The following is a 14,393-nucleotide window of genomic DNA, read 5'->3' on the forward strand; positions in this document are numbered from 1 at the left end:
CAACAGTACAACAATATGGAACACCCTAACAACTGCATAGTTACAACAGTTACAACCAATCTAACACCTTAACGGCATTGCAACACAGTACAACCACATAGAACAACCTAACATCTGCATAGCAACAGTACAACTATATAGAACAACCTCACATCTGCATAGCAACACAGTACAACCCCATAGAACAAACTAACAACTTCATAGCAACAGTACAACTATATAGAACACCCTAACAACTGGAAATCAACACTGTTACAACCAAAATACCACATCAACATCTCTATAGCAACACCGTACAACCACAAAGAACGCACTAACATCTGCATAGCAACAGTACAACCATAAGGAACACCCTAACAACTGCATTGCAACAGTACAACAATATGGGACACCCAAACAACTGCATAGCAGCACAGTTACAACCAATCTAACACCTTAATGGCATTGCAATACAGTAGAACCACATGGAACAACCTAACATCTACATAGAAACAGTACAATCACACAGAACACCCTAACAGCTACATAGCAGCGGTTACAACCAAGTCCTCATCAACTGTATAGCAACACAATACAACCACATAGAACACCCTAACATTAGCATAGCAACAGTACAACAATATGAAACACCCTAACAACAGCATAGCAACTGTACAAACAAATGGAACCACAACAACTGGATAGCAACATAGTACACTCACACAGAACACCCTAACATCTGCATAGCAACAGAGTACACTCACACAAAACACCCTATCATCTGCACACCAACACAGCGCACTCACACAGAACACCCTAAAATCTGCAAAGCAACAGTACAACAATATGGAACAACCTAACAGCTGCATAGCAACACAGTACAATCACACAGAACACCTTAACATCTGCATAGCAACACAGTACACTCACACAGAACACCCTAATATCTGCATAGCAACACAGTACACTCACACAGAACACCCTAACATCTGTATAGCAACACAGTACACTCACACAGAACACCCTAACATCTGCAAAGCAAAAGTACAACAATATGGAACACCCTAACAACTGCATAGCAACACAGTTACAACCAATCTAACACATTAACGGCATAGCAACACAGTACACTCACACAGAATACTCTAACAACTGCATAGCAACACAGTACAATCACACAGAACACCCTAACATCTGCATAGCAACACAGTACACTCACACAGAACACCCTAAAATCTACAAAGCAAAAGTACAACAGTATGGAACACCCTAACAACTGCTAAGCAACACAGTTACAACCAATCTAACACCTTAACAGCATAGCAACACAGTATACTCACACAGAACACCCTAATATCTGCATAGCAACACAGCACAATCACACAGAACACCCTAACAGCTGCATAGCAACACAGAACAATCACACAAAACACCCTAACAACTTCATCGCAATAGTACAACAATATGGACACCCTAAAAACTGCTAAGCAACACAGTTACAACCAATCTAACACCTTAACAGCTCAGCAACACAGTGGAACCACATAGAATACCCTAACATCACCATAGCAACACAGTACAATCACAAAGAACACCGTAACAACTGTGTATCAAATTAAAGCCTAAAGTTGATGTTTAAGGATTCAAAATTATATTTTTTTATACATATTTTGGTCATTCTTTAATAGTCTTTTAATATGTCATCAAATAATTCCTGCAATAAATATTCCCTAGTTCACCTAAAAATGAAAATTCTGTCATCATTTACTCACCTTTAACAGTTTCAAAGAGTTTTGTTACTCTTTAAACAGATTAGAAAGCTGAAAACCTGTAACCATTGACTTCTAAAGTAAAAAAAAAAATCATACTATAGAAGTCAATGGTTACAGTTTTTCAGCATTCTTCAAAATATCTTCTTTTATGCTTAAAAGAACACAAACAGTGGGAGAGTACACATTGAAACATTTTACATTTTTTGCATGAACTACCCCTTTAACTTTTATTGATGACTTAGCATTGTGAATTGTTTTGATGCATTAACAACCCACCCACGATCGGCCCACAAGGAAAATCAAGCTATTTACGAACATCACTATGAAGTGCACTTCTCACGGCTATAATAAGATAGTTCACGTCACACGCCTGTTGCAGTTTCCAGACGCTCTGTGCTTTGAGTCTCATGCATGTTGATTTAGTGATCCTGCTGATGGTTTAATGACCCTGTCCTTCCTCTGACCCCTGCTATTGTGTCCTGAAGCTAAACTGTAGGATGTTAAAACATGGACCCCTGTGTCTGGAAACCCCCAGAGCAATCACATATTAGAATAACAGCACATTCAGACTCTAAAAGCTTTACACGAGAGACTGATGCACATGAATAGCAGCACAGACACATAGAGAATAAAGCAATGCACTAAATTAAATGTTATGGACGCACATACTGCTGATGCCAGATCAGATCTTATATCTTTTTCATTCACACATCAGTTAAGAGCGAGAGAATAATGCATATTCTAACTCTCATGTTCGTAGAGCTGCCATTAAAATAATATTGCTCTCTTAGAAGACTAATGATTTAAGCCAGCTCTATATCTGCTCTCCTGACACACACACACACACACACACACACACGCTCTTTCTCACGAGATAAGGTGTAGCGAGTTTCTTCTCCTCTTTTCTGAGCGGCCTGCGGCTACAGTCTCTCTCTCTGTTCTTGTGCTTCATTTTTCTTTACCGTAGTATCTATTACTGTTGTGTCGCCCTCACAGCGTAATTAATCATCATTTTTTATCGCTGTCTCCTCTAATTGGTTCTCATCTGAACTCTGCTGCACCTCACACACACACAAGCAAAAATGTGTGCACACGCATGCAAGCACACACACACACACACTCACATGCTGTACAAGTGCTGCTCTATTCATTTCTATTGTGCTTTCTGACAGACTGAATAATCTTCATGCAAGATGGATTAAACACTGACAGTCTGCGCTGATGCTGGATGACATTCACCAAGTGTATGTAACAGCGACAGGATCCCAGATTATTGAGCTTCCAATACATTAAGATTTAATATATCAACCACACTGAAAAATACAGACAATGTCTATTATTAAATCAGAATGTTAATCAGATATTAAAATACAGTAAATGCTGATACACTCACCGGCCACTTTATTAGGTACACCTTACTAGTACTGGGTTGGACCCCTTTTGCCTTCAGAACTGCCATAATTCTTCGTGGTGTGGATTCAGCAAGGTACTGGGAATGTTCCTCAAAGATTTTGCTCCATATTGTCATGATAGCATCACACAGTTGCTGCAGATTTGTCGGCTGCACATCCATGATGCCAATCTCCCGCTCCACCACATCCCAAAGCTGCTCTATTGGATTGAGTTCTGGGGACTGTGGAGGCCATTTGAGTATAGTGAGCTCATCGTCATGTTCAAGAAAACAGTCTGAGGTGATTCACGCTTTATGACATGGTGTGTTATCCTGCTGGAAGTAGCCATCAGAAGATGGAGACACTGTGCTCATAAAGGGATGGACATGGTCAGCAACAATACTCAGGTAGGCTGTGGCGTTGATGCTCAATTGGTACTAATGGACCCAAAGAAAATCTTCCCCACACCATTACACCACCACCACCAGCCTGAACCGCTGATACAAGGCAGGATGGATCCATGCTTTCATGTTGTGGTCAAATTGTGAGCCGATCATCTGAATGTGTCAGCAGAAATGGAGACTCATCAGAGCAGCAACGTTTCTCCAATCTTCTATTGTCCAGTTTTGGTGAGTCTGTGTGAATTGTAGCCTCAGTTTCCTGTTCTTAGCTGACAGGAGCGGCACCCGGTGTGCTCTTCTGCTGCTGTAGCCCATCCGCCTCAAGGTTGGCCGTGTTGTGTGTTCAGAGATGCTCTTCTGCAGAGCTCGGTTGTAACGAGTGCTTATTTGAGTTACTGTTGCCTTTCTATCATCTGGAGCCAGTCTGGCCATTCTCCTCTGACCTCTGGCATCAACAAGGCATTTGTGCACACAGAACTGCCGCTCACTGGATATTTCCTCTTTGTCGGAGCATTCTCTGTAAACCCTAGAGATGGTTGTGCATGAAAATCCCAGTAGTTCAGCAGTTTCTGAAATACTCAGAGCAGCCCATCTGGCACCAACAACCAAGACACATTCAAACTCACTTAAATCCCCTTTCCTCCCCATTCTGATGCTCGCTTTGAACTGCAGCAGATCGTCTTGACCATGTCTACATGCCTAAATGACAGGTGTGCCTAATAAAGTGGCCGGTGAGTGTATATTATCAGCTCTGGTTGTCCATCTGGTCAAGCTCCAGCGCTTCAGATGACTAGAGGAGCAGCAGGATGATGGAGGAGTGTGTGTTCCTGTGTGGGTCTGTTTCTGACCACTAGGGTGCAAGAAGAGCCTTCACATCCAAACCACAAGAACACAGAGAAACTGAGCGCCAAAGCAAGACAACATGAAGAGCTGATGTCCAAAAACACACCAAATCCAGACAGACATGCTCTGTTTATAAAGCTCAGACGCTGCCAGAGAACTTTCTGCTTCCACTAGCGGACAGCAGGACCAATCCTTCACCATCTGTGCTGCTTCAACTAAACAATAAGACACTGTATGTGTGTGTGTGTGTGTGTGTTTGGACTGAAATACTGTTTTTATCTAACACTCCTCTCGTTAGATCTCATTAGATTAGATCAGTGAGTGTGAGTGTGTGTGTGAGCGTGAGTCTGTGTGTCTGTGTGTGTGTGTGTGTGAGACTCACTGTGGTTTTCTGGCACTGTATGCTGGAGCTGTTGAAGCGCAGTGCCGTCACGCTGTGTGTTTCCCCCTGGATGTGGAACACACACTCGTAGTTCCTCTGTCCGGACTGAGGCTGCGGAAGGTTCCGGGCCGACAGCGTGATCGGCTTGGGGACACCCACCGGGATGTATATCTCTGTGGACGGCAGGATCTGAGGACAGTCCTGTAAAACACAAAGCAAAACCCGATCATGCAAACACATCTGGAAAGAGGAATCATTCTCTTTAAAACAACACAACCCAGGAAGGACGGTCCAGGTATCGCTCACTCTGATGTGTTTGACGTCTGCTTAAACAGGCCTGATGGGGAACATGTGGGGAAAATGTCAAGCAAAGACCTGGAGGAGAAATGAGCTGGACACAGACAATATCTGGAGAACATCCCAGAATACATCACTGCTGCACACGCCAGGAATAAAACATGAGTCTGCAAACCCTGACTGGATGACTGGATGAGTGCACGTCAGGCCTGAGGAGCTATAAGGGATTCTGAGGGAAGTCTGTATTGCTTTTTTCCTCTTTATTTTATTTTATTTTATTTTATTTTATTTTATTTTATTTTATTTATTTTATTTTATTTATATGTTATTATTTTTTAATATTTTTACTTTATTTATTTATTTATTTATTTATATTCATAATTTTTATTTAATTTTTTTTGATTTATTATTTAATTACATTTTATTTATTTTAATTTGTTTTAATTTATTTCATTTAAATTTTTTTAATATTCTATTTTATTTATTGTGGAGGAGGTGTTGGTGCTTTGTGGAATGTATTATGTCTTTGTTTATATTTGTATTATTATTATTATTATTATTATTATTATTGTTATTATTAACCATTTAGTCACTAAAATGTATTGTCAATCTGCTCTCTTGGTTGCCATGAAATTTTTTTATTAATTATTATTATTTAATTTATTATCATTATATATTTATTTTCATTTAATTGAATATTTAATTAAATTTATTACTTAATTTAAATTATTTTAATTAGTTTTAATTATTTATTTATTTATTTATTTATTTATTTTAATTATTTAATTACATATTATTCTACTTTATTTTATGTTATTTATTGTGGAGGAGGTGTTGGTGTTTTGTGGAATGTATTTTGTCCTTGTTTATATTATTATTATCTATTTTGTCACTAAAATGTATTTTCAATCTGCTCTCTTGAAGGCTATTTTATATTTTATTATTTCTTTTCTTTTTCTTTTCTCTTATTATTTTTCCATTTTATTTATTATTTTAGATATTTCATTTAAAATTAAATCAAATTTATTTTAATTAGTTTTAATTTATTTTATTTAAATGTATTTGAATTATTGTATTTTTCAAATTTTTTACAAATGTTTTTGTATTGTAAAAATAAATGTATTTTTTATTATATTGTATTTTATTTTACTATTTTTTCATTTTATTACTTGTTATTCTATTTATTATTAATTAATTGTATTTAAATTTGTTATCATTTTAATTTATTTTAATTATTTAATTATATAATATTTTATTATTATTATTATTATTATTAGCCATTGTCACTAAAACATTGTCAATCTACTCTCTTGACTGCCATTTTACTTTTTTATTATTTATTTTCATTTATTTTATTTTTTCATTTAATTTTTTTATTATTTTATTTTACATTTTAATATATTTTATTTTAATTTATTTTAATTATTTATGCGCATACTATTCCATTTAATTACATTTATTTTATTTATTGTGGAGAAGGTCTATTAATATCAACAGCGTTACAGGTGTGAGTCTGCTATAAGACCAGATATTTCAGTCTGCTAAAGAGCGAGTTCCTGTTCCCCGACCATCATCATCATCATCATCCTTTGTTTCTGAATGACAGCTAAATGAAACCATGAAGTCAGTATTTAAAGCGCTGCGGTTTGAGGAGCACTTCTGAGATCAAGCGGATACAACCGAGCAGGAAATGATGGATTCCTGGAGGTGTCTAGACAGCAGATTCCTCCTCAAACCAGAGGAAGTTCTGCTGATTTCAGGAGTGTTATTTGTGGAAACAGCGCTGGTTTTGTTACTCCCACACGGCTGTAACCACAGCAGACGGACAGATGGAGATGTTACAGGCACAGGAAGGACGTTTGCTGAGTACAATATTCCAATATGTTCCAGGAGAACGTTTAGAAACCATACATTTCAAGGAAAGCTTGTCCAAGTCCAAACAGTCACTGCATCATAATATTTATCTGAATATACACATGCATACTTACGTACATAAAGAACATGCAACCACAAACTCGTTTATTAATAACGGCACCAAAAGCTGCATTTTCTTAAACAATAGGCGAATGTACTGATAAAGCCTCCCCATCTCCCACCGTGAAACATTAATATTTGTTCGAGTGTGCAGGGCCACAGGAAGCATTAAAACACAGATCTTCACACCCGAAGCACGAGCACCATAAAATCCACTTTCAGCACAGAAGAAAACAGCTCTGCGCAATAAATGGAAAATGAGCCGTAATACGACTTCAAGAAGCCCATCAGAAAGCCACTGATCATTCTCCAGCCAGAGTGCTGAACTAATTTCAATCTTTAAATTCAATTTATTTAAATTAAATGGCCTCATTTAAATAGTTCTGTGTTAAATTGAATGGAAAGCAAGCGTGGTTTCGATGTCAGGGCTCTTGTGTGTGCGATTACCCATCGACATTCTCTCTATATGCATCCTGTGCTCCCTAGTGAGTGCTGTCTACATGAGTGGCCTTTAAAGGGGACCTACTATCCAAAACTAACTTTAATAAGTGGTTTAAACACAATTGTGTGGGAACAGACTGTGAATATAACCAGCTTCTAATGGTAAACATGTATTTGTATAATCAGACTTGATAAAAGCAGTCTGCAGAAACACTTTGATTGACACTTTCCTTTTGTAAGTGTCATTAAAGGGGGAAGCTCCGCCCACTAGTGCCCATCTCTCCCTCATTAGCATAGACAGCAGCCCTGAGTGAGAAGCAGCCATCTATTAGCCATTAGGGTCCAATCCCAGTTGTGGTCCTGGAAAAATCTGTTTCAAGGGCTATCTAGGGATGTGCGGTGAGGTTTGTGGCTGGTAAAACTCTTTTAAAGTCAGATTTACAAACATTTGCATTTCTTTTATCATATCAGCAATATTTCTATAAACATAGAACAATTACTCGGAAATTTATTCCTGCGCTGCAAGAAAACTGGTCGGGTCCTGTGGCAGACACTGATGCACACGTTTGACCTTTTTCACACAGATAACGCTAGTCCTGTTATATATCTGCCACTATGCTGCCACACAGGCACTTGTGACTCCGCCCTTTTCTGAAAAAAATCTAATTTGCATTTAAAGCAAGTGATGCTCTGTATCATAGCAACCGGCTGAAAAAATAAACTCTGGTCTGCATGAATGCTCACAGCTAAGCGTTTCTAAAAGCGCTTCGGTGGATATGCGGCTATAGTGTGCCATTATTTATGTGCAAACCTGACAAATACAATGATTCCCTCTGAATGCAGTGTAGTTCATGATTCACCCCAGTGCATTCTGGGACTGTCTTCTCAGAACACAATATGATTCCATTTTAGTATCCAACAGAAACGAGTTATCTTAAAATACAGCACCGGCTGCTGCCTATCTTTTGGAACAGGCTCCGCATCATAAGCGCCAACCGGGCCTAAAAATACAGTCTAGGTAGGCAGCACAGCAGCTGAAGGGTACATGTGCTAAAAATGAGACATACATATAAACCGTGAGAAGATGCAAGAACAAAGACAGAAGACGAGGAGAGAGAGAGAGAGAGAGAGAGGGAGGAGGTAATCAGTCAGATAAAGTCATTTCACTGCACCTCCTTCTCCTCTAGTTTAATTATTCAAAGTGGATTAGATCTGCGCTTCAGCTGCCCAACACATCCCAGCCATCAATATTACAGAGAGAAAGAGATAAAACCGGGCGGCGGATATGAACAGAAGACAAAAACGAAGCAAACAAAGCCAAAAGATGACAGAAAAGAGTGAATTCTGTGTCCCAATTCACCTATTATAGGTCCTTAATAGTATTTGAAAATAAAACGAGTGTGTTGCAAGTGATAGTATGTAATATGTGCATTCCAAAGTTACCCTGATGATCTACTGTTTCTGGTGCAGATCTGTGTGTATTCTTTTACCCACAATGCACTGCACGGAGGATGTGTATTTTTATAACAGTATGTTAATGTCGAAGGTTAATGTCCCAAAGTTTGCATACTCTTCTGTAGCACACTCAAAACTATTTACTTTTGATTAAAAAAAGAAAAGCAAATAATTTTGGTTGATGATTTAGGAAGATGAAATGACATTTCGCAAAGTATTGAAACTAGTATTGAAATATAGTGAAATATAAAGGCTAAATAAAATTTTTTTTTTAAAAATGTTTAAGTAAACATTCAATTTAATTAAAACATAAAACTCAAATAAACATTTTTTTATAAAAAAAAATGTATAAAAAATTAAATTAAATTAAATAAAAAACTTAAATAAAGAAATTTAATAAATAAAATAAAATAAAATAAAATAAAATAAAATTAAATTAAATTAAATTAAATTAAATTAAATTAAATTAAATAAAATTAAATTAAATTAAATTAAATCAATTAAAAATAAAGTACAAAAAATTACATTAAATTAAATAAAAAATAAGTAAATAAATCGAATAAAATAAATAAATCGAATAAAAAAATAAATAAATTAAAAATAAATCAAGTTAAATCAAAAATTACAAATTAAATAAAAAAATAAAATAAATAAATAAATAAATAATATAAAATCACCTCCACTTCACATTGAGTAAAGTTTCTCTTCTTGCTTGCTTCTGCCATTGCTTTTTCAATTGGTTTTACCAAAGTGGAGTCATTACCATATTTATAAGGAGACAGGGAGGGGCTTTGCGCTCGTGCACGTGCACTCAGTTTCCCATTATGTCAGATGTATAAAGAGAGTATGCATGGGATTCAGCATATGCAGTGTTCCATGCATCTGATTTTTTGTGCGTACGCAATGTTTTGGTATGAATTCAACGCAAGTCTTCGTACATGAGGGCCCAGGTGAACAATTATTCAATATATCCATCCAGCAGTACATCCTTAAACTGTCTGACGTACACTGCTCTCTGGGCTGACTACTGGAGCTCAGATGCTGCAGTGCATGACACTGTGTGTGTGTAGTCATATAATGTGCAGTTTCAGCGGTATAGTGTGGAAACACCAGAGTGGACGTGGATTGTCCACATGTCATTTTAAAACTAAGAGGTATTACTAGTGTAAACAGGGCCTGAGTGTGTATTTTTCGCAAGTGGGTTGCAGCTGCAATAGTGTGTGGCGTAGGATCGTGATGCCGGCTCAGCATCGTGATGTCCATCGAAAATTAGTAATGGCATCATCTATTAATCCAACCCTATTGCAGAATAACCAAATACTGCAATGTTGGATTTTTCCAATGTCGAGCAGCCGTAGTAAGCAGTGTATCTTTTAAAGAACAGAATGATGGGATAGCACCACTCCGTCAACATGATAAACACACTCTCTGGTCTTATCCTCCACAGGAGATCAGGTTTCAGATGAGGACAGACTTCACAGCGCAGTGATAAACACACACCAGCGTCAGCTTTCAGCGTCCACACAAATCAACACACACACATACACATACACACCCCATCATCATTACAACTGCGTCTCAAATGCTGTTTGCAGAGCATTACTGTGCCACGTGCAGCACCTGTGATGTAATGCGTCCAATATTAAATTAGCATAAGGGGCGTGGCTTGTTTGCATGCATTTGATTCGCTCAGGATGAAATATGAGGATTTTTTCCTATTTATTTTCATAAATGTTGCATGCAAAGAAATTTAATTTCATGTTTACATTTTAAATAAGAAGTCTGAGGGGGGAAACTATGCATTATGAGTGCAATGCAAATACTTATGCTAAAATAAAATGTATTAATTTCTTGCCACAAACGACTTTTATTTTATGTCGGACATCCTTAAAATTGGTTTGATTTTTAATTGCATTAAATATTTGTATAATATTACAAACCATTTGTATTTTATCCCTTAAAGCACAACAGTGTGATCACAAGTGAGTGTTAGTTTTAGGATGCGTCTCTTACCTCAGACATGTTCACTCGTCCCTCTTGAAAAGAGCAGTCGTTTGCGTTCTGAGTGCACAGATGTCTGTATTTACACCAGTGGCATGGAAAAGAGCCGTTCACACACGACAAACACCTGAAGAACAGAAAAAAACAGACTTGGTCAGACACACACACACAAGAAATGCATATAACATATACATGCGTCCTTCACTTTGACCTCATTCACTCTCATAGTGCACGTGAAATAATCCCTCGTTCCCTTCAAACATCCACTTTATTATGTGCTTTAAGAGGGAAGGTGAGGGATGACAAAAGAGAGAGAGAGAGATCAAGACGAGACCGGGATTTCCCATTAAAACATGAAGACTGTAGATAGAAGAGAGAAGCTCTGCATACAGTCTACTTAGACAGCTGCCTGCAGAGGACACCACGGTGACTAAAGTAATGGTTCTAGACCAGGATGATAACTGCATCAATAACAATGAAAGTAATTTTTATACAATTGGTACAATCGGTATGTATTCATTATCATTATTATTATTATTGTTTTTTTATTATTATATGGTATGGTCTTTAATGGTATTATTATTTCAGTTATTATTATTATATTTGTTATATTTGTTATATATATATTTTTATTATTATTATTATTATTGTTGTTGTTATTATTATTATTATATTTGTATTATTATATTCATTATTATTATTATTATTATTATCATCATCATCATTATATGGAATTGTCTTTAATGTTATTATTATTATTTTATTTATATTTATTATGCTCATTATAATTATGATCTGTATTTCTATTATTAATACATTTATTTGTTATTTATTATTATTATTATTTTTATTATTATTATATGGTATTATCTTTAATGTTATTACTATTATTGTTATCTCAATTATTTTATTATTAGTAGTAGTTGTTGTACTATTATATTATAATTATGTTTATTTATTGTTATTTATTTATTTTTATTATTATATTATATTTATTAATATTATTATTTTATCTTTACTATTATTATATTATTATTATTACTATCATTATTACATTTGTATTATTATTATTACTATTATTATATTCAGTTATTATTATTATTATTATTATAACTATTAATATTATTATTATTATTATATGTTATCTTCTTTATTATTATTATTGTATTTTATCGTCTTTACTAATGTATTATATTATTATATTTTACTATTTTTCCCATTATTATTATCAATATTATTATTACCATTGTAATATTTTACTTTGAATAAATTATTATTATTTTAAATACTTAACATTAGACAAAATAAAAAAATAAAGTGATGAAAAGTTTTTATATTAGCATGACAATTTTATTTTTGCTCATTCTGTAAAGCTGCTTTCTCTGCAACGTCTGTCTAATAACTTCATTTGTAATCTGAAAATCGCTAATTATTAATAAGCAGACAAACGGAAATTAAGTAGCGTATACACTATAAATGATTCAGGAAAGGCAGATGCATATAAACAAGTAAAGTAATAATAATGATTATAATAATAATAAAGTGTAATTAGGATTCTTCTCGGTATATAATGGATTTTCTCTTGCTTTCAAACCTGTTTCGCAGTTATTTCTTGATCCATGCAGTTGATTAGTGTGTGTGTGTGTTTGTGAGTGTGTTTTGTGACATATCAGGACACAAATCTGTATAATGACATGGGTATGACACAGGTATTACAAAAAGGAGGTGAAATATGAGGACATTGGTGGAGTCCTCATTTCTCAAAAAGCTTATAAATCACACAGAATGAGTTTAAAACGTCTCATTGTTAATTAGATTCAGTTTCTCAGACACTCTGAAGCCATGGGAGGATTCTGACCACAATATAAAGCCATTTGTTTCAATTATTCAGTATTAAGTCCAGCGCTTTGTTCAGTCTGTGACATTAATCGATGCTTAAGGACAAAGAGCTCTGACCTCATCACTGTTTAAAGCCTCAGCTCTAATTGACCAATCAGCTGCTCTGTCGAGAACAGCTGTCCAATCACAGATGAGGAATGATTGCTTAATGAAATTTCAACGCTTTCAGCCTCACAGAGGATTCGACTGTGTTTCCAGATCAATTAGAAAATATTCATTTATAAGATATATTAGATCATTCTGATTTAAATCATCCTTATAGTTATAAATATATTTTTTTTTGCTCCATGTATACATTTTTTTCAGGCAAGAGTTATTTATTTACTTCTGATGTTATTAACAAACAAAACAATCTTTATAAAACCATAAAGACAAATTAAAATATCTAACAATTGCAAGAAATGATAAAAAATTATGTTAAACATTAAAAAACTTTGTGTTTCAGTATATAAATATGCGCATAAAGAAATAAATGCATAAAGAAATAAATGCAAAAAGAAAGAAGGATAGATAGAACGACAGACAGACAGACAGACAGACAGACAGACAGACAGATAGATAGATAGATAGATAGATAGAAGAAAGCAAACAAACTCAAAAACTACAAATAATAATTGAAAAGAAGTACAAATGAAAGCGGATGAGGACATCAGTGATTAAGCAAAAGCGATTCTTTATAAAGCTGCTGGTATAGTTAATCACACACTGGGTTTTTCATTAAAGTTTTAAAAACGTTTCATGAGCATTTGAGTTTAACCAATGTACAACCAGATCCTGCAGGATTGTTGCATTTCCGAGTCTCATGAGGAACCAAAGCACATGTGCTTAAGTGTGTGTGTGTGTGTGTGTGTGTGTGTGTTTAGGTAATGATCCCCCATCGAGGCACCATTTGTCAGTCTGTTAAAGCTGCGTCTCCAGAGACTCATAATCTGCTGATCAGCATGAATAAATGCAGAGGGTGGTCATGATGGAGGACAAATGATTACAGGTGACACACACACACACACACACACGTGCACACACACGCACACACACATACATACATACATGCATACATACATACATATAACAACCACATGTGAGATGTGTTTACGTGAAAAATCTATAAATAATCTATAAATGTCACAGTCGTAAGTAGGGAGAGACAACTGAAAACAAGTCTATAAGAGAACACGTTTAACATGTTTTACGCTACATTACTGGTAAAAATATTAACTAGAGTGATGAAAATCTGATTTTGCAGGGATATTTGTTTTTATATCTGTGATCTGTCTTTTATAATGGAGTTCTCTTAAAATATATGGCACTATATGCTTGTGTATTACTGTAAATATGCATAAAACTTTTCTCATAACTTTCTCAAATCACAAAACCACTTGACTCTTGAATGTGGGAGGGAATTTGTTTATATTATTGTTTTTAAAACCATAATATACTTTTATATAACTACTTCCTAAAACCATAAATAAACCATAAAATGTTTGTTTTATTATGTCAAAAACCATTAAATACCATAAATATACCATGAAATACTTTTATAGTATTGTCCAAACCCATA

At 35.2% G+C, this 14,393-nt stretch overlaps 1 protein-coding gene across 2 annotated transcripts in view; it reads right to left on the bottom strand.

Annotated features, from left to right (window-relative positions):
* plxna1b (plexin A1b) overlaps nucleotides 1-14,393 on the bottom strand; it is a 222,898-nt gene that overhangs the window by 70,715 nt on the left and 137,790 nt on the right. For both annotated transcript variants that reach the window (XM_073953028.1, NM_001110010.1), the window contains 2 exon segments: nucleotides 10,949-11,063; nucleotides 4,769-4,969 (listed from right to left, as the gene is read on the bottom strand). In XM_073953028.1, the coding sequence (XP_073809129.1) occupies nucleotides 4,769-4,969; nucleotides 10,949-11,063 (316 nt within the window).

The sequence above is a fragment of the Danio rerio genome, chromosome 6 (assembly GCF_049306965.1).
Source record: "Danio rerio strain Tuebingen ecotype United States chromosome 6, GRCz12tu, whole genome shotgun sequence".
NCBI lineage: Eukaryota > Metazoa > Chordata > Actinopteri > Cypriniformes > Danionidae > Danio > Danio rerio.